Source organism: Saimiri boliviensis, chromosome 8 (assembly GCF_048565385.1).
Source record: "Saimiri boliviensis isolate mSaiBol1 chromosome 8, mSaiBol1.pri, whole genome shotgun sequence".
NCBI lineage: Eukaryota > Metazoa > Chordata > Mammalia > Primates > Cebidae > Saimiri > Saimiri boliviensis.
In genome coordinates this window covers 71,733,629-71,754,012 of record NC_133456.1, presented here as the reverse complement: position 1 = coordinate 71,754,012, position 20,384 = coordinate 71,733,629, and the positions used below count along the sequence as shown (strand labels likewise).

At 43.3% G+C, this 20,384-nt stretch overlaps 1 protein-coding gene across 3 annotated transcripts in view; it reads left to right on the top strand.

Moving 5' to 3' along the window:
• The first annotated feature begins 714 nt into the window (after positions 1 to 714).
• DCUN1D1 (defective in cullin neddylation 1 domain containing 1) overlaps positions 715 to 20,384 on the top strand; it is a 44,766-nt gene continuing 25,096 nt past the window's right edge. The window contains exons 1-3 of one of the 3 annotated variants that reach the window (XM_039478884.2): positions 715 to 817; positions 16,163 to 16,379; positions 17,556 to 17,724. In XM_039478884.2, coding sequence (XP_039334818.1) covers positions 815 to 817; positions 16,163 to 16,379; positions 17,556 to 17,724 — 389 coding nt within the window. In that variant the 5' untranslated portion in view covers positions 715 to 814. The other 2 variants (XM_010337607.3, XM_010337608.3) reach the window with 2 other exon arrangements.

The window sequence follows — 20,384 nt, the reverse complement described above, 5'->3', positions numbered from 1 at the left end:
GGAGTGGGTTTGCTTTCTTAGCCGTTTTGTTTCTTTCCTGAGTGCAGGTGTCTTATCTCTCCAATTGGATACCACATTTCGGAGGGGCTGGGACCACTCACTCCACGGGGGTCTTTGGTCCTTGCAGCAGGAATCTGTCCCCCTGATCCTCAGCTGAGAATCCTAGAGCTCCTGAGCCTCAGCTGCCTCCGCGCCCAGGGCAGGTCACACCTGGACTGTCCGCCCCGCCCGGCTCGACCCTCGGCGAGGAAACGCTGTGTGGCTGCGTCCCGAAAGTGACCCCGGGGAGGCCGGACTGCGGGGACGAGGACACCGAGAGCCGGCGGCGGGCACAGGTGCGGGGAGAGCCGGGCCACGCGGGGCGAGGGAACACCGTGAGGCTGACAGCGGCTCCCACCGCCCTCGCCGCTCCTCGGCTCGTCCCCGCTCGCAGCCCGCGCAGCGCCGGCCGCGGCCGTCCGGAAGGAACCGCGGGGGAAGCGGAGGCGGGGTGTCCCCGGCGCCCCCGGCAGGGGCCGCCCGGCGCGGCGGGACGACGGCGGCGCGCGGGCTTCCGCGTCCCCGCCCCCCGCCGCGCCCCCCGCCCCTGCCCGGGGACCCCCGCGCCCGGGGCAGCCCCGCGCCCGCGCCCGCGCCCCCCGCCGCCGCGCCCTCCGCCTCCCGGGCCCGGGGCTGCCTCCTCGGGCCGCGCCGGGCCGCCCTGCACTGCGCATGAGCGGGAGCCCGGCGAGCCCGTGAGAGGAGCCGCCGCCGCCGCCGCCGTCCATTCGCTGCGGAGCCGGAGGAGGAGGGGAGAGGCCTGGAGGACACCAACATGGTGAGGCACCGCGGCCGCCGCCGCCGCCGCCCGGGGCCGCCTGCCGCCGCCGCGCAGCCCCGCCGGCCGCCCCCGGCCCGCGCCGCCCCGAGCCCTGGCCCGCGGCCTCCGTGCGGCCCCCGCGCGGGGTTCCCCTGCCGGCCTCTCCCGTCCCCGCTCGCCCCTTCCCGCCCGGGCGCCGTCGCTACGCGAGAGCCGAGGAGGCGGAGCGGCGCCGGGCCTAGTCGGGAGCCCCGGGGAGTTTGGGGCGCGGGGAGCGGCCCCGGGGCCCCCGCGCGCGGGTCGGGGGCGGCGTTGGGGCGGGGGAGGGGAGGGGGCAACGGCCCGTGAGCCGGCTCCATTGTGTCTGGCCCGGGCCGGGGTCTGGGGTTCCGGGCGAGCCGCCTCCCCCCGCCCCGAAGCCGGGGCTTCGCTCTCCGCCCGGCCCGGGAGGAGGAGAGACTTTGCCGGCGCCTCTGCCGCCCCCGTTCCCGGCGCCGCCGCCCCGCGAGTCTCCCGGGCAGTCGTGCTCGGGGCGGGGTGCCAGCCCGGTCCCTTTCTCCATCACCTCTCCGGGCGTCCCGGGCTTTGAAAAGGAGAAGGAGAGTTTCCCCGACCGGTTGGAGGAGGTTCTGTTCACCCCTCTCCTGAAACGTGGGAGACCGCCGAGCGGGGGGAGGGGGTGCGGAAGTGCAACCTGTTCTCGTTTCAGAAAATTAGGGAACACAGACTAGCCGGCGACCTTTCCAGCACCTAGTTTATTTGCTTGGGGGTGGGAGGGGTAATTGCTTTATTATAGTAGTTAAGGGCCATTTGTGATTTAAAAAAAAAAAAACAGTTTGTCAAGTTACTCTCTTTTTTGTTTGGGGGGAAAAAAAGAGTCCTCCAGGTTTGCAGACCCTTGTGGTCGAGTTGTTTACTTTGGTAATTAAGTGCCTGACTCGGTTGGACGCTCTTCGGGTTTCAGAAGCGCCGTTTGCCCTTGTACAGCCTGAGCGTGAGTGGAATTCCATGCAGGTTACTGTATGAACAGTAAAAATGATATTGTCCTTTTGCTCGTGGGGAACATAAAGGCCTCTTTCAGGAGGGTGTGTGTGCGTGCCTGTGTTAAGGGAATGTTCTAGTGTCTTTGTTTTTAGTTGGTCTTATTTTTGCTGAATGACACTTCTAGTCCCAGCCTTCAGCTTGGCAATATTTTGGTGTCATGTATGGATATGTGGTTTACTCTGCCACATACTCAACATTGATGTTCTGTGGCAAGTTGCGTAGGAATTGACGGTTTGAATTTGTAAGAAAACTTTCCTGTAAAGTGCAGGTCAATATATGGATTAGTGTTACAGTGTTCAAAGATCCACCAGGCAGTCCAAACAGTTTCTAGTTTCTTAAGTATTTAGATGGTCATAGGCATTACTCCTGAAGTTTCCAGACTCTAAGCATTTGGATGAGTATAGTCAGCTCGAAGTAATGACATTAATTTCCTGGGAAACACTCAGCCAGATCATTGAAATATGTGCTCTTCAGGATGGGCTCCAGGTTCACATCATCCCCTGGAATCCCGGGTCCCGGAAATGCTCTTCACCTGTTCGGGTAGTCAGGATTCAGGCGGTTCCTAGGAGAGTTTAGCTTGTAAGCTTCTATCCTTTTGGTTAATATTAAAATTAGCTAGTTTTGAAACTTAGCCATAAGTCATGTAATTCTACCAGTGGTGACAAGATACTAATTTAAAACACATCCTGTGACTGAATTCCGTTTATGTCATGAGAGTTGTCGTCATATTCTCTGGTTAGTTTAGAAACCCACAATGGGGACTGAGCATGGTGGCTCACACACTTGAAATCCCAGCACTTTGGGTCACCGAAGCAGGAGGGTTGCTTGAGAGCCCAGGAGTTTGAGACCAGCCTGGGCAATATAGTGAGACCCCAACTCGAGAAAAAAAAAAAAAAAAAGTTAGCCAGGCATACTAGTGCTAGGCTAACTAGTATGGTTGCAGCGACTCCAGGAGCTGAGGTGGGAGATCACTTGAGCCGGGAGGTTGCGGCTGCTATGAACCCTGCCACTGCTCCACTCCACCCTTGTCTCTCAAAAAAGGAAGAGGCTCACCATGGGTCCTAATAGAAGTTAGGCAGTAAGAATTGTATAGTTAAGAAGTTGTTTTTTTTATAAACTTACATATAATTGTTTCTTTATACAGTTTTGGGACTGTGAATTTTTTGGTGTCTGTAGCTGCAGTCCATTTTCACAGCACGTGTTATTGTCAGTTCTAGAGCAAACTTAAATGATGGGATATTTGAAATATTTTGTATAAGTGAAAAACTTGTTCTGTTAACCTACTCCCTCCACCCCCAGACTAAAAATGACTCCAGAACTAGATAATATTCTGTTACGTTGGAATGTGTGTGTGTATGTGTGTGTTTGAAACGGAGCTTTTGCTCTGTCGCCCAGGCTGGAGTGTAATGGCGTGATCTCGGCTCACTGCAACCTCCGCCTCCTGGGTTCAAGCGATTCTCCAGCCTCAGCCTTCTGAGTAGCTGGGACTACAGGCACCCGCCAACATGTCCGGTTAATTTTTGTATTTTTAGTAGAGACAAGATTTCACCATGTTGATTTGACTAGGCTGGCTTGAACTCCTGACCTCAGGTGATCCACCTGCCTCGGCCTCCCAAACTGCTAGGATTGCAGATGTGAGCCACTGTGCCTGGTCTGGAAGATATTTTTTTTAAGTGTTCAAAACGTTTGGGTTGTTTTATTTATAAGATGACAGGATTGGATTTGATGATTTCTGAAGTTTCATCCAGCATAGATATTTTATGATCCTAACGATTTTCTAGACTCATAATATCATAGAATTTTTAGACCTGAAATAGACTCAGAGATCATCTAATTTACTCCTCCCCAACTTTACATAAGAATAAATTGGAGATCAAGGAGGTTTTGAGTTCAAGTCTGCAGGCTTGTTGGTTGCAGAACTGAAACTGTTTTCTCCTGGTCTACCATGAAACCCCAATATTTGTGGTACATATAAATCTGTTAACTCATATGAAATCCAGAAAATTGCATTTGAAATTAAATCATATCAGCCACTTAAGCAGAGGAAACCTCTTGTTATTAATGAATATGTTAAGTAACAAAATTCATAATAAGGGGTGATTAATGATGTTAATGCCTATGTTTTTAGTGGCTTTAAAAATATATGAACTTTAAAATTTAAGATTAGGTTGTCAACAAATACTAGAATTTGTAAATTCAAATGGATGTAGGTCCGTTCAAGGTTGTCTTTTCATAACTTGTTGCACATTCTTTGCATGTCTACAATTAAAGGAGCATATCAGTTCTTTTCAGTGACTGTTATACATCTCCTATGTGCCAGACACAGTATTGGGCACTGAAGGATTGTATGTATCTCAGAAGAGACAAAAATCCTCACTCTGGTGAGGGTTACCTTTTAGTAGGGAGACATAAATAATAAAGATAGTATGTAATTTTCTCCTTTATTATGTTAGAAGGTGTTAAGTGCTATGGGAGAAAGCAGTGCTAGGGAGAGGGATTGGGGGTGCTAGGGCATGGGTGGAAGGAGGGTTACTAAGTGCCCCCACCCATCATTTTGAACCCACTGAGAGGTGAGGTAATAAGCAGTGCAGAAATACGGTAGAGAGAAATCCTGAGGAACAGTGAGACCAGTGTGGCTGGAGCGGTATGTGTGTGTACACGTGCATGTACAGGGAGTCTTTGGAGCACATGAGGTCTTCGTGGCAAGGAGTGGGATAGGCATGGGTGGGCATTGTAAGGATGTTGGATTTTCTCCCCCGAGAAATGGAAAGCCGTTGAAGGATTTTGAGTGGTATGAGATGCCTTGTTTCTTTTGTTCCATAGTGTCCTATGACAGTATTACAGATAATTTATTTTTAAAAGCAATTTTTTAAAAAAGACCCTTATTACAGTTTTCTTTACCGTGCAGTTTCTGTGTACAGAGTTTTGAATTCTGTTTAAAATGACCGTCTAATATTCAGTAAAAGCTAATGAATCGTTAACTATACCTAGCCACGTTAGGGCTGATAAAAACAGAACAAAACCTGTTTGCTAGATTGTTGTGTTTGTATGTAGTTCAGTGATACATGCAGAAAACTGGGCCTTTGGGGACAGAGAAAGGAAATTAACATTTTATTGAGAAGATACGCTCTGCTAGTTAGACAATTTACAGCTGTCATTTAATCTCCACTCCCACTTCTGAAATAGGCATGATTACTACCCTTTTTTTTGTTTTTGTTTTTAGCGTATTTGGGAATGAAGGCTTAGCACTTCTAAATTATTTGATGCTGGTATGTGGCAGAGCAGGGGTTAGAACCCTGGTCTCTGGTTCCACACTTTGTCTCCCCCGACCCTCACCTACTCCCATTTTTCTTTTCTTTTCTTTTTTTTTTTTTAAGCCAGCAAGCATTCCTTCAGTGTAGATGTGGAATCTTTGTTTAGTTTTACTTACTCTGGTTTCTTCCTTGTCATGTGGAATAATAGTGATTTAGTTATTTCCATATCAAATCAAATGATCTGTTGTAAACATTAAGTAATTGAAAAATTAAAACTTTTAGTGCCTATAGTAAGAAAGTTGGATGTACGATCTGTGTTAATTTTTTTTTTTTTAAAGTTTTAGAAGAATAGATCATTTGGGTCAAGTGGCTGCTTTGATTATGCTCTTACAGATTGGGTCAAAGCATAAGGAAAATCTGGGAGAAAACTCCTTTTAAATTTCAGTATTATGTTGTTCAAGTTATGGTAGTGTTTGCCATGACATTTGATGAAGAGAAATAGTTCCAAATAGGATTCAGTTGCTTTGTGGACAGAAACAAGCTCTTGACTAATTTATGTAGCCACTTTAGGTGTGTACCCACCCCCACAAGAAAAAGCAAAACAAAAGGAAAAAAAGTCACTAAAATAGTCCTTTATCACTTTGTTGAATTTGTTTTATATAATTAGTTCCTAGTCACTGAGAGGGATTAGGCTGCTTGTCTGCATTATAAAGTTTTAAGAGAGTTAGGGTTTTGTTGTTGTTGTTGTTAAAGTCTATTATTCATTTGAATCACTCAACACAGAGATAAGTTGAAGTACACAGCCCATTCCCTTATTAGAGTAGGGTATGTTCATTTTAATAAACATTTAGAGTGCTTATTCAGAGGATTCTAATATTTCCTGATTTAAGATTTGAGAAAGTATCAAATATTAGAATTAGAAGATTTTATTTCTCTATGAAACAAATATAGTATGTTATAACTTAACTTTGGAATTTTTAAAATCTCATTTAATTTTTAATTTTGTGGGGTTTTTTTTTTGCCTCAGTAATCTTTTGTTAATTTGAGATTACGTTAGAAAACAATGTTAATGGAGAGAGGAAAGCAAATTTAAATTAGCTACTTTGATTTCTTGTTAGAAGTTCAAACAATAAGTTTGAGAGAATCGATTGAGATGTGACTAATACAGATATTTTAAGGTGGTTATTATTTATCAAAGATAATCAGAAATTAGTGAAAATAACTTTTTTCTTTTTTTAGATAGAGTCTCTGTTTCACCGAGGCTGGAGTGCAGTGGCACAATATCGGCTCACTGCAACCTCTGCCTCCTGGGTTTGGATAATTCTCCTGCCCCAGCCTCCCAAGTAGCTGGGATTACAGACGTGCCACCACGCCTGGCTAATTTTTGTATTTTTAGTAGAGAGGGGGGTTTCACCATGTTGGTCAGGTTGGTCTCGAACTCCCAACCTCAGGTGATCTGCCCCCGCACCCACCTCCCAAAGTGCTGGGATTACAGGTGTGAGCCACTGCGCCTGTCCTAAAATAACTATTTTTAATAGTCAAGGTGGGATGTGGTGGCTCATGCCTATAATCACTACACTTGGGAGGCTGAGGCAGGCGAATCACTTGAGGTCTGGAGTTCCAGATGAGCCTGGCCATCATAGAGAAACCCCATCTCTACTAAAAATACAAAAATTAGCCAGGCATGGTGGTGGGTGCCTGTAATCCCAGCTACTCTGGAGGCTGAGGCAGGAGACTTGCTTGAGCCTGCGAGGCAGAGGTTGCAGTGAGCCGAGATTGGGCCACTGCACTCCAGCCTGGGCAACAGAGTGAGACTCTGTCTCGGAAAAAAAAAAAAAAAAAAAAAAGTCAAAACCATCTGTAAACCAACATGAAGACATATATTCCAATTTACAGTGGTAGGCATGTTTTGACTGGTAATTCTGAGGGGTGGCAAGAAAATCTTTAAAGTTTTCATTAGTTGCCTATTTTTTAAAAACCTATGAAGTGTGCAAAAGTTTACAAAATCCATTTGAATCTTACAGATACGCTTCTGAGTTTCCGCAATACATCATTGTGCTCAGTAATGACGCAGTATGTATGTCATTCCCGTCGGACTTGATAGGACAGTACTGCCCTCTTGTCTGTGGTTTTACTTTCCTTGATTTCAGTTACCTGCAATCAACTGGCAATCTGAAAATACTAATGACAAATTCCAGAAATAATTCACGGGTTTTAACTTGTGTGCTGCCCTCAGTAGCATGATGCAGTCTTACTGTCGCAGGCATCGTCCCTGTGTCCGTCTTATTCACGCTGCATTCACTGTCCCCTGCTGGTCGCTTAGTAGCCATCTGAGTTATCAGGTCAACAAACATAGTGTGTATATATGGTTCTATACTCTCTGCGTTTTCAGGCATCCACTGAAGATCTTGGAATGCTCCTCCCGCCCCTGTGTGGGTAAGAGGGGACTAATGTAATACAGAGCCTCTTTTTTATGAAACGGAGTTTTGCTCTTGTTGCCCAGGCTGGAGTGCAGTGGCGCGATAATGGCGTGATCTCTGCTCACCACAACCTCCACCTCCTGGGTTCAAGCGATTCTCCCGCCTCAGCCTCCTGAGTAGCTGGGATTACAGGCATATGGCACTATACCCGGTTAATTTTGTAGTTTTAGTAGAAACAGGGTTTCTCTATGTTGGTCAGGCTGGTCTTGAACTCCCAACCTCAGGTGATTCACCCACTTCGGCCTCCCAAAGTGTTGGGATTACAGGTGTGAGCCACTGTGCCCAGCCTCTTTTTTTTTTTTTTTTTTTTTTTGAGGCTGGGTGTTGCACTGTTGTTCAGGCTGGAGTTGGTGATGTGATCATGGCCCACTGCAACCTCAAACTTCTGGGCTCAAGTGACCCTCCTACCTCAATCTCCCGAGTAGCTGGAACTACAGGTATGCACCACCAGGTCTTGCTTTGTTGCCCAGGTTGGTCTTTAACTCTGGGCTCAAGCAATCCTTGCACCTCCACCTCCCAAAGTGCCGGGATTATAGGTGTGAGCCATCTTGCTCAACCTCAGCACCTCTTAAAGAGGGGTTAATTTCAAGAGTTACTCAAAGTGCAGGAAATTTAAGAACGAATGAATAAGTAATTGTCATCCATAAGTAATTATTTTAAATTGCAGATTTATATAAGAGTACTGTCAGGGTTTTGTTTTGCTTACTATTTAAAATGGTACACATAGGGCCGGGTGCGGTGGCTCACGCCTGTAATCCCAGCACTTTGGGAGGCCATCCCAGCACTTTGGGAGGCCGAGGCGGGTGGATCATGAGGTCAAGAGATCAAGACCATCCTGGTCAACATGGTGAAACCCCGTCTCTACTAAAAATACAAAAATGAGCTGGGCATGGTGGTGCACGCCTGTAGTCCCAGCTTCTTGGGAGGCTGAGGCAGGAGATTGCTTGAACCAGGAGGCGGAGGTTGCGGGGAGCCAAGATCGCACCATTGCACTCCAGCCTGGGTAACAAGAGCGAAATTGCGTCTCAAAAAATAAATAAAAATAAAAATAAAATAAAATGGTACACATTTCCATGTTTTCTGGCCCTAACCTGTACAAGTATTTGTACTTTGTCTGGGTTTCAAGGCTTCTCTTTGGAAAAGGAAACCCTGACTTAGAGTGCCCTGTGATTTGTTTTTTCTACCTCTGTACATTTAAAGCTATAGATTATAGCCATCTGTTTTTAAAATAGTCTGTGACAGGACTATAAACACATTTTTATTCCTGTTGTATTGCTTGTCTTGAAAATGACTTATCCCCTTTCTCCCCCTTACCCCCAACCAAAAAAAAAAAAACACCCCAAATAGAAGTTCCATCCTCAAATTATCTTTTTAGTTAGGTTGTGAGGGAAGGCTTAATGGGGAATTTTTAGTTGGGATGCAAATTGTTCACATTTGACTACTTAACTTTTCCATGAAAATAGGTGAAGAAATGTTGCTCACCGTTTTCCTCCCTTCAGCAGTCAGTGGTTGCACTTTTTAACCCTTTTTGTTTTTCTTTCACTTGAGGACAGTATATAACAAATGGCAAGACTGCATGCCGCGAGACCAGGCACCAGGATTTATTCCTGGCTCTGCTTCTTGTTGAATAAGTAGATACGTGATGCTCAAGGTTTGATTCCTCATGGGTAAAATAGAATCGTCTTGCAGGATTGTTGATAAGTACCTAGCACAGTGCTTGGCACACAGTAGGAGCTCAAATGTTAGCTGCTAGTTTTAGTCTAGTTTATTGTTTACCATTAAAATTTTTTTCTAGAGTTATTTATTTATTTTTAGACAAGGTCACATGTCTTGTCCAGGCTGGAGTGCAGTGGCGCTGTCATAACTCACTGCAGCCTCTATGTCCTGGGCTCAAGTGATCCTCCCACTGCAGCCTCCCAAGTAGCTGGGACTACAGGAGTGCACCACCATGCCCGGCCCCTTTTTTGTTTTTGTTAATTTTAATACAGACGAGGTCATGCTATGATGCCCAGGCTGGTCTTGAACTCCTGAGCTCAAGCAGTCCTCTTGCCTCAGCCTCCCAAAGTGCTGGGATTCCAAGTGTGAGCCACCACACCTGTCTGTCTTCATTTATATACTTCTGAGGAGTCCTTACCACATGCTAGTTGTGGTTCTGAGAGTTTAACCTGAATTGATTAATGTAACCCCAGCACTCTGTTTATAGATGAAGAAGTTGAAGCACAGAAAGACTAATTTCCCCAAAGTCATACAGCAGTTAAGTGGTACAGGTGGAGTTAAACTCCTGACAGTCTGGTTTGAAAGTCTGTATTCTTCAGTAACTAATCATAGTATATTGCCTCTCTGTGCAGGTAGAAGGAAAAGGAGAGAGATACTCCTGCTTACGTTCCTTTTCTGACTTTGCTGCAGTAGGACTGTTTCTAGGTGAAAGTCTGCTCGAGGAGTTGTGGGTAGGCTCATTAGCTGAATTGGTTTTTCCTGCATTTTTGACTTCGGACCTGCGGTCTCTGTTGGAAGGCTTTTTGTAAGTTAGTGGTTTTGGATATTGGTAACGTTTTTGCTTTATCTGCTGAATACCATGTATTATATGTGGAAAGTACAATCTTCTGAAGTTAAAACTAGCTCTTCTAAATTTCAGATGAAGTTAAACTGTCAATATGATAATTGCATAACAACATACGGAGCTTTTAGTGAGAATTATGGGTGGTCATAAAAGTGTTTCAGTTTTGAAAGCATTGACTTTTGTGAGCTAGATTCATCAAATCCTGAGATAACTAGAATTGATGTAGAAAATTAATTCCTTTAAAAATATAAAGGCCCAAGTGTCTGTTGCTGGAGTTCAGGCTGAAATACAAACTTAAGGATGAGAAGGTAAAAATTCAAATTAATAGAAATAAAATGGATCTTAATTTTTTGCTTTTAAAGATATCACTTATGGCCAGGCGCAGTGGCTTACGCCTGTAATCCCAGCACTTTGGGAGGCCAAGGTGGGCGGATCACGAGGTCAAGAGATTGAGACCATCCTGAAACTCCATCTCTACGAAAAATACAGAAATTAACTGGGCGTGGTGGCGCCCGCCTGTAGTCCCAGCTACTTGGGAGGCTGAGGCAGGAGAATTGCTTGAACCTAGGAGGCAGAGGTTGCAGTGAGCTGAGATCACGGCACTGTAGCCTGGCACCTGGCAACAGAGTGAGACTGTCTCAAAAAAAAAAAAATCACTTACTAAAATTATATCTATTTTGAAATTGTTAGGACTTAGTTCACTAGAAAGTCATTTTCCATGTTTATTGTTTTTCCTTGGGGAAGTAACTTTTTTTTTTTTTAAGACGGAGTTTCACTCTTGTTACCCAGGCTGGAGTACAATGGCGCGATCTCGCTCACCGCAACCTCTGCCTCCTGGGTTCAGGCGATTCTCCGGCCTCAGCGTCCTGAGAAGCTGGGATTACAGGCACGCGCCACCGTGCCCAGCTAATGTTTTGTATTTTTTGTAGAGACGGGGTTTCACCATGTTGACCAGGGTGGTCTCGATCTCTTGACCTCGTGATCCACCCACCTCGGCCTCCCAAAGTGCTGGTATTACAGGCTTGAGCCACCGCGCCCGGCCAGTAGGAAGACTTCTAAAACTCATTACTTTTTCTTCAGATAAACTATTATTTTAAATGTGATTCTTTTTTTTTTTTTTTTTTTTTGAGACGGAGTTTCACTCTTGTTACCCAGGCTGGAGTGCAATGGCGCGATCTCGGGTCACTGCAACCTCAGCCTCCTGGGTTCAGGCAATTCTCCTGCCTCAGCCTCCTGAGTAGCTGGGATTACAGGCACGCGCCACCATGCCCAGCTAATTTTTTTGTATTTTTGGTAGAGACGGGGTTTCACCATGTTGACCAGGATGGTGTCGATCTCTTGACCTCGTGATCCACCCACCTCAGCCTCCCAAAGTGCTGGGATTACAGGCTTGAGCCGCCGTGCCCGGCCTAAATGTGATTCTTAAATTTCTTTTTTTTTTTTTTTGAGGTAAGATTTCACTCTGTCACCCAAGCTGTAGTGCGGTGGTGCTGTCATTGCTCGCTGCAGCCTTGAACTCTTGGGCTCAGGTGATCGTCATCCTCCCACCTCAGCCTCCCAAGTACTAGGGCTATAGGCACGCACTACAGCATCCAGCTAATTAAATTTTTTTTTTTTTTTTTTTTTTTTTTTTTTTGTAGAGACAGGGTCTCATTGTGTTGCCCAGGCCAGGCTGGGTCTTGAACTCCTGACCCCAAACTGTCCTACTGCCTTGGCCTCCCAAAGTGCTGGATTACAGGTGTGAGTTCCTGCATCTGGCTGACTCTCTAATTCTTGAATTTCCTGAGTAAAAAAAATGCAAATATGCTAGATTTAATAATAAAACAATATGTATTGATAACTTGGCATGTTATATTTTGGAAAGATGAGCAAATAAGTTCATTTTACTGTTCAGATTATGACAGTATTTCTAACTTTGGTAATCTTTGATATAACTGTAATTAGCTTTTTGTTACAAGAGAGTGTTTCTCCTCTCCCCCACCCCTATTTTTTTTTGCTGGAATTAAAAAGCAAAATATATTGTGTTTTTGTTTTTTTTTTTGCATTTTGACATCTTTACTACTGTTGCATTTCTTTGAAAACTTGGTGTTATCTTCGTAGTTTTAACATTTGAATACTGAAGATTGTATTGCCTGATCTTATTTAATGATCACGTTAGTTTATTCCCTTTAAATCAGTATTTAAGTCAATGGCATCTATTACATTTGAGTGCTGAATCATTGTAGCTGTCACATGTCTTTGCTCTTGGGAAGTTCCCCACTGGGTTTGTAGTAGAAACAGAAAAAATCCATCTGCTTTTTCTTTCACCTCAGTTTTCTATCCACCATTTCATCCCCTATAAAATAATTCTTCTCTGGTTAGTCACCTTTTTCTCTTTAAGTTGATAGAGATGTAAACTTTTGGTGCCATACTGTCAGAATCGGAACACTGCCTGGTACATCTGTGTGTCCTAGGAAAAGGGGATGGGAGTGTTAGAGCTCTCCTAAATTGGTCAAGTATACTCCAACTTTATTCTAGGATAGCTTTCAAGACTACGGAATTGAATTCCCTTAGTAGGGAATCAAGTGTTAAAGTGTATTCTAGGGACAGAGAGCTGACAGAGAAGTAGTCAGGGTGCATTATAAGAAGTGGAGGAGGCTGGTGGCTCACGCCTGTAATCCCAGCACTTTGGGAGGCCGAGGCGGGTGGATCCCGAGGTCAAGAGATAGAGGCCATCCTGGCGACAGAGTGAGACTCTGTCTCAAAAAAAAAAAAAAAAAAAAAAATGGAGGATGTTTATCAGACTTTACAGGAATGAGATTGTCAGTATCCACTTAGCTTAGCTGGAGTCCATATTGTCAGTTCTTGGCTTCATATAACTCAGTGGCCTTATGGTGTTGGAAATGGGTAGGTGCACCCTGTTTCTTCAGATATATTGATATTGCCCTAGATGGTGGAAATTTATACCAAAGCAGTTAAATTAGTTTACATTTGGCTGGGCACAGTGGCTCACGTCTGTAACCTCAGCACTTTGGGAGGCCTTTTTAAACTTACTACTTTTTAATGATCCAACCCCAGGTGGGTGGATCACCTGAGGTCAGGAGTTCTAGACCAGCCTGACCAACATGGTGAAACCCTGTCTCTACTAAAAATATAAAAATTAACTGGGCATGGTGGCACATGCCTGTAATCCCAGCTACTTGGGAGGCTGAGGTAGGAGGATCACTTGAGCCTGGGAGGCGGAGGTTTCAGTGAGCCGAGATTGTGCCATTGCACTCCAGCCTGGGTGACAGAGTGAGACTGTCTCAAAAACAAAAAGGTTTACATTTACATGTGTTATTTATTACCTAAACTGTTTTCAAATAAGATATGCCATGGAATTCATGTGTATAATTTTGTTTTTAATTTTTGTGGGTAAGACAGTTTTTTATCTTTGTTTGCCCAGTCTTCTATTATCTTGCTTTTTGATAGAAAGTCATTAATAGAATGAACAGCTCTTTTTGGCTTGTAGAGGTGACTTAAGCTGTTTTTTTTCCTTCCACGCTTCAACAAAGGCAGTTGACCCTGCAGGGAACTGAGCACTGGATTTAAAGCTATATGATGAAACCCCAGATAAACCTGATTGTTTCACCACCTCCAGCTTTTAGGAGAATGGGGAAAAAGTTATGCCAGTAAGTTACATCAGGTTTAATTAAAAAGTAATTTCCAGGCTGGGCGCAGTGGCTCACTCCTGTAGTCCCAGGATTTTGGGAGGCTGAGGCATTCAAGACCAGACTGGGTAACATAGCAAGACCCCGTCTTTAAAATAAATAAACCCCTGTAATTTCCAGGATGTGGTCTGTGGTTGGTGTACTTCCAGGTCAATCTCCAGCACTCTTTGTGCCTTTGTACAGTGGTCACTGGCGACCCCAGTGACCCTTTGGCACCTCTTGTTCCTCAGAGGAGTACGAAATGTGTTAGTACACTCTGTCGCTCAAGGAAGAAAGGTATACTAAGTTTTAAAATAATTTTCGTAACAAAAGTTGGAATCAAAGCAGTTTCTTGTTAACTTTCATTTAAGCAAAATTAAATTAGAACAGTTACCTTCCTTGGCATTTGATTTCATTGTGAATTCATTGTCGTTGAACAGTCAATCTCGAGGAGACAGTTTTCAAAAGGGAAGAATCCTGGACACCTGGACACTTGAGGGTTGTGTTGGGATATGACTATGTCCAGATGTTGTAGAGTTATTGGTGAAGTAGCAGAAGAGTCCTGAATGTATATAAATTCAGAGTTTCTCAATTTTAGTGGAGTACGGAGGTTGAGATTTTAATTTGTGATCCTTTTTTGTTGTTGTTGTTGAGATGGAGTCTCGAGTCTCACTCTGTCGCCCAGGCTGGAGTGCAGTGGTGCAGTCTCGGCTCACTGCAACCTCCACCTCCTGGGTTCAAGCGATTCTCCTGCCTCAGCCTCCTGAGTAGCTGGGATTACAGGTGCGTGCCACTACGCCTAGCTAATTTTTGTATTTTTTTGTAGAGATGGGGTTTCACCATGTTGGCCAGGCTGGTCTTGAACTCCTGACCTTGTGATCTGCCCTTCTCGACCTCCCAAAGTGCTGGGATTACAGGAGTGAGCCACTGTACCCGGCCTTAATTTGTAATCTTAACTAACATATTTATGAAGAGAGGGGTGTGGCTGGCAGACTCTAGAGCATAGACATTTTTCATATTGCAATAGGGTTAGTTTTCATACTTTTGATTTGCATAGTCTTGTTTTTACTGTGATTGGTGGAAATATGTTATAAATCTCAAAAACTTTGTAAATATGTACAGCAAGCAGTGTGATTTATGGAAAGATTACTCAGATTCATGAGATCTCTTTGTGTTTGTCTCATTTCTACTAATAACAACCTGAATGATTTTTTTGAACAAATGCCAGAAGGTTAAGGTTCTCCGATCTGTCTAATCTGGAAGTTGATGTTTATGATCTGTTTGGGCTAGATGAGAGAATCTGGGGTTCGCAACTGTGTTGCTTAAACCACAGAATATTGTATCTATTCATGAGTAGCCTACTCAAGTTTCCCCTCTTCATTCATGGTAGTAGCCCAGGAAAAACCAAGTATTTTGCTAGGAGATGGCATTGGAGCTTGGGAAGAGGAAGAGTCACAGTGGTGAGCCCGCAGATGCTAGGAGGCCAGCTTGGGAGGGAAGGGAGAACATGTCCCTGATCCTGACAGGATCCCGCCTTTTTTTGCTGTGGGTTTAGGTCAGATGAGAAATGAATCCTTGACGGTGTACAGCAAGTGAGAAGAGGCGATTATCTCTTCATCTCTTCCCCTGTCTGAGAAGAGGTAGCAGGGCTGTGTGGAGAGAGCAAGGGCCTCTGCTGGGCTCTGGCTAAGGCAATGAGGTGATCCCTTTAGGGGAAAAAAATAAAACTGATTTCAGTAGGAAGGATGCATCTTCTGATTTGAATGAAAATAGGAAATTTTGTTAATAATTTTCTTGGTTTCTGAATACAGCTAGGGGAAATGTCGAATACTCATATTTGATTGCTTTCTCCAATTTGGTAAAAAGAGCAAGAAAACAAGGTGGGTGGTGTTGGGGAGGACCCCTCCTCCCACCCTATCCCCTTTTATAGTGGGTATTAGGGCTGCGGTAAACACCTGTTAAACTCCTGGTTCCCTGGGCATTTGCTGACTGGTCAGATCATTTCACCTTTTCCCTGTGTCTCCTCGGGCATCCATCTCAGAACGTAGTGCTTCGTGGAGTTCAGAGAGGCAGTGCTTCCTTCTTCAGCCTTTCTGGACGCTCTCAGGACCCACTGTAGGAGGAACGCTGGCTGGTTAGCTTCCTTCACTTTTCCAAAACTACCAAATCTTGTGTTTCAGATTTTTTTAAAAGTTAGTCTTTCTGATTAATAATAGATCAAAAATAAATCTTAAACTAAAATGTTTTAATGTTTTATAAGGAAAAAATATTACTAAGAACGTTTAGTTAGCCATATGGAAATATTTAGTCTTAAGTGATTTTACATAAAGTTTCAGTTGATTCTCTGGTTTTAATAGAACAAGTTGAAATCATCGCAGAAGGATAAAGTTCGTCAGTTTATGATCTTCACACAATCTAGTGAAAAAACAGCAGTAAGTTGTCTATCTCAAAATGACTGGAAGTTAGATGTCGCAACAGATAATTTTTTCCAAAATCCTGAACTTTATATACGAGAGAGTGTAAAAGGATCGTTGGACAGGAAGAAGTTAGAACAACTGTACAATAGATACAAAGGTGAGTGCTTGCTTATGACTTGAAATAAATTTTGGACCAGATTTTTCCAAATTATCAGCTCATGAGATATCAAATACTATATATGTAACATAAATTGGGTGTATGTATCCAATAGAGGTCTGTAGATCTTAGAGTTGTTTCAAGAGGTCTGAGGAGAAATTATTTTCTTTTCACTGAGATTTCTTCTTGGCCTTTTTTTCCTCCCCCATTGTCCAAGTTGAGAATGGGGGTGGGCAACTGTTTTTTCTCCCCTCATGTGTATGAAACTCAGCTGAACCAGCCTTTAAGAAAACCTGCATACTAAATCTTTAAAGAATTACAAAGTAATGCATACCTTTTAAAAAGTTCAACTGCTTAATAGGTGAATAAGAAAAGGTTAATAGTTTCTCTGTCTTTTCCTTATTAATTCTCCTAAGTAACTAGTAATAGCCTGGTATGGATTCTTTCATGTCTTTTATGTTTATGCAGAAATATATTTACAGAGTTTCTTTCAAAGGTTTTCTGAAAATGGGATATTTTATGCATAACTTGTGCTCCAAAGTCAAATAATGTGCATATCTTTGTTGCTGGAGATATTGTCAGATTACTTTTAGAAAGATGCTAGCAAATCAGATTTGATAGGAGTGCACAAGAGCTTCTTCCCGTTTGTTTCATTTATTTAAATTTTTTGCCTGTCTGATAAGTAAATACTGATTTTTTTTAAACAACAGTTATTTACATTGTTGAGATTAGGGTTGAATTGCATAGTTTAGTTTATAATTTTTCTGATACTCTTAAGTGGTTGTTGTGGTAAAATGAACTTTGTTCTGAGAAAAAAAAGAATTTCTGTTCCGAACACCCACTTAAGCAAAACATGGCTATATTAGAATCCCATGTGTCTAGATGCGAATGTCTGATTTTCTGACTGTGTATAAGTGTGGGACATATTTCACATGAATAAATGAGACTTTAAAAATCATGTATCCATCTGCAAGTATCTTTTGTCCACTTTAAGAATGCTTTTAAGAGAGGAAAGCGGCTTTAAATAATGGGCAGGGCTATGTTGGAGTAATACTGTTTCATGTCTTCCGTATTTTGTGGTCATTTGAAAAATGGAATGTAAAGCATTACCTTTTTCCGTTTTGGTAATGTAGCATAATATAACACTACTTTAATATCGAGTTATTGTTTTTAAAGATCCTCAAGATGAGAATAAAATTGGAATAGATGGTATACAGCAATTCTGTGATGACCTGGCACTCGATCCAGCCAGCATTAGTGTGTTGATTATTGCATGGAAGTTCAGAGCCGCCACGCAGTGTGAGTTCTCCAAACAGGAGTTCATGGATGGCATGACAGAATTAGGGTGAGTATGTAATTACAATAGGAAAGTAATATGTGACTGTGGAACTGAATTATGATTTTTTATAAAAATGTTTCATAAAATGTAAATTTAAAGATTTACTGGCCAACAAACATTGGTATACATCGAAGTGGATTAACTTGCCTGTTTCCATGTTACATGGTTTTCTGGGCTTGTCAGGTTATTTGTGTAGTTAGTACAGCCTATTCCTTTTGGATATATTCTCCTCATTTACTTCTAAGGCAGGTTCATTAGTATTAAAATTGTGCATAATATTTAACATGGAAAAGTGAAATGACCAAGTTTTAAAGTTATTTCCAGCCTGGCGCGGTGGCTCATGCCTGTAATCCCAGCACTTTGGGAGGCTGAGGTGGGTGGATCACGAGGTGAAGAGATCGAGACCATCCTGATCAACATGGTGAAACCCTGTCTCTACTAAAAATAAAATTACCCGGGCGTGGTGGTGCATGCCTGTAGTCCCATCTACTCGGGGGGCTGAGGCAGGGGAATTGCTTGAAACCGGAAAACGGAAGTTGCAGTGAGCCAGGATTGTGCCACGGCACTCCAGCCTGGCGACAGAGCGAGACTCTGTCTCAAAAATAAATAAAAAAGGGCCGGGCGCGGTGGCTCAAGCCTGTAATCCCAGCACTTTGGGAGGCCGAGGCGGGTGGATCACGAGGTCGAGAGATCGAGACCATCCTGGTCAACAAGGTGAAACCCCGTCTCTACTGAAAATACAAAAAGTTAGCTGGGCATGGTGGTGCGTGCCTGTAATCCCAGCTACTTAGGAGGCTGAGGCAGGAGAATTGCCTGAGCCCAGGAGGCGGAGGTTGCAGTGAGCCGAGATCGCGCCATTGCGCTCCAGCCTGGGTAACAAGAGCGAAACTCCGTCTCAAAAATAAATAAATAAATAAAAAATAAATAAATAAATAAATAAATAACTAATAAAGTTATTTCCTAATGTGACACTGTGAACCCTGCATTTATAAAATCCTAGAATTTAAAAACTGGAAGATACTTTAGAAGTTACCCCTTGTTTCACTTATACTTTGACAGCCAATTAGCTGAATGTCTTTGGAGAAATTGAAAAGTCATGGGTAGAGGTTTTACTGTGACCTCTAGTTGTTCATATTTAATGAGGTTGCAGACAGAAGTAATCAGTCTGTTGGTAGGTAGCGGCCCTTTCTGTTTTTAGTTGGCCACTATTGAGTAATAATAGCTAACATTTATTGAACACTATTTTATTTCAGTTAACTGTGCCAAGTGCTTCACCTGCTTCTTCACAGCAACTTTTTGAGAGTAGTCTTTCTATCCCCCTTTTAGAGATGAAGAAGCTGAGGTACAGAGAAAATATAGAATTAATTAGGTAGTATTAGAGTCATCATTTGAACCTGAGAGACATTGCAATCAGTCAGAGTCCAGCCAAGATGCAAAAACCACACCAATAATTTTAACAGGGAAAACTTAAGAATTGCTTTACTCTGTCAGAGGGATAAAAGGAAACTCCACAACGTAACAGTTATCAGTTGCAGCAAGCTGCTACCACCTCTGGGAGGTGAGGGAAGTGAACAGACAAGAAATTGAGAAGCTAAGGAGATCCCTACAAGGCTGAGATTCAGACCTGGGGGCTGGGGGAGAGGGTTGGCCACCTGTGATGCTGGTGAAAAAACTGCCTAGAGGCTGCTTGCTGTGTGCCGTGAGATTGCTACCACTGGTGGATACTGCTGGGATCTTCCCACACACTAAAACCCTGGCCCTCTGCAGACAACAGACTGGGATGAGAAAAGTTCCTTCTTCCTCTTCCAGCCTAACACTGAGCCAGCTGGCAAGAAAAATGAAGTCTCACAGTTTGTAGTCCAATATCACAAAGTAGGGCAAAGAAGGGCAGGTTTAAAGCTGAGAGGCAGTGAATTAACTGGCCTGGACACTGTGCCCTTCAGCCAAAGCCAGGCCCATCCTGAACTTACTGGGATTTTCTGTGCTAGGACAGGTTTCACCAGAACTTAACAGAAGCAATGGTTTTAAAAATTTGAAACTTAATTCACATAATGTGTAATGAACTTTCAAATCAAAATTTTAATTTACAAACTAATGGTCTGGAAGGTGTTACAAAGAATATAGAAGGAAAATAAAAACAGAAAATGATGAGAAGGAAAAAATTTGGTATAAGAAATAGAGTATTTCTACCATAAGGCTGTATGAGGAAAGTAAGGCTTGGTACTTAGAGCTTTCCAAACTCTTTGAAAGTTGAATGTTTCACACATACAGAAAAAGCTTACTATTAATCTGAGATAATTCACTTGGAGGTGGTAGGAGGTTCACCTATTTACTACTCTACTTTGTATATAATAAGAAGCAGGTTTTCAAAAGGAATGTTTCCTCATAAGCAAGAGACCATGCTGTAGTTAATTTAGATAGTAGACATGATTAATACCATGTTAGTAGTGTCTAACACAGTTTAAAATGATTGTTCTGCTGATTACTATGCATTCTTATTTGTTCTGTGAAGCTGACTTCTGCTAGTGAAAGTGTTGATAGTCTAGTGGATTATGTAGTTAAAACGGATCCTCGTTCTTTTCAGTCGTTGTTTAGAACATTTAATCCCTCCAGATCTATTCTTCCTGCAGCTAACGCCCATGCTTGTTTATATTTATGTCATATGG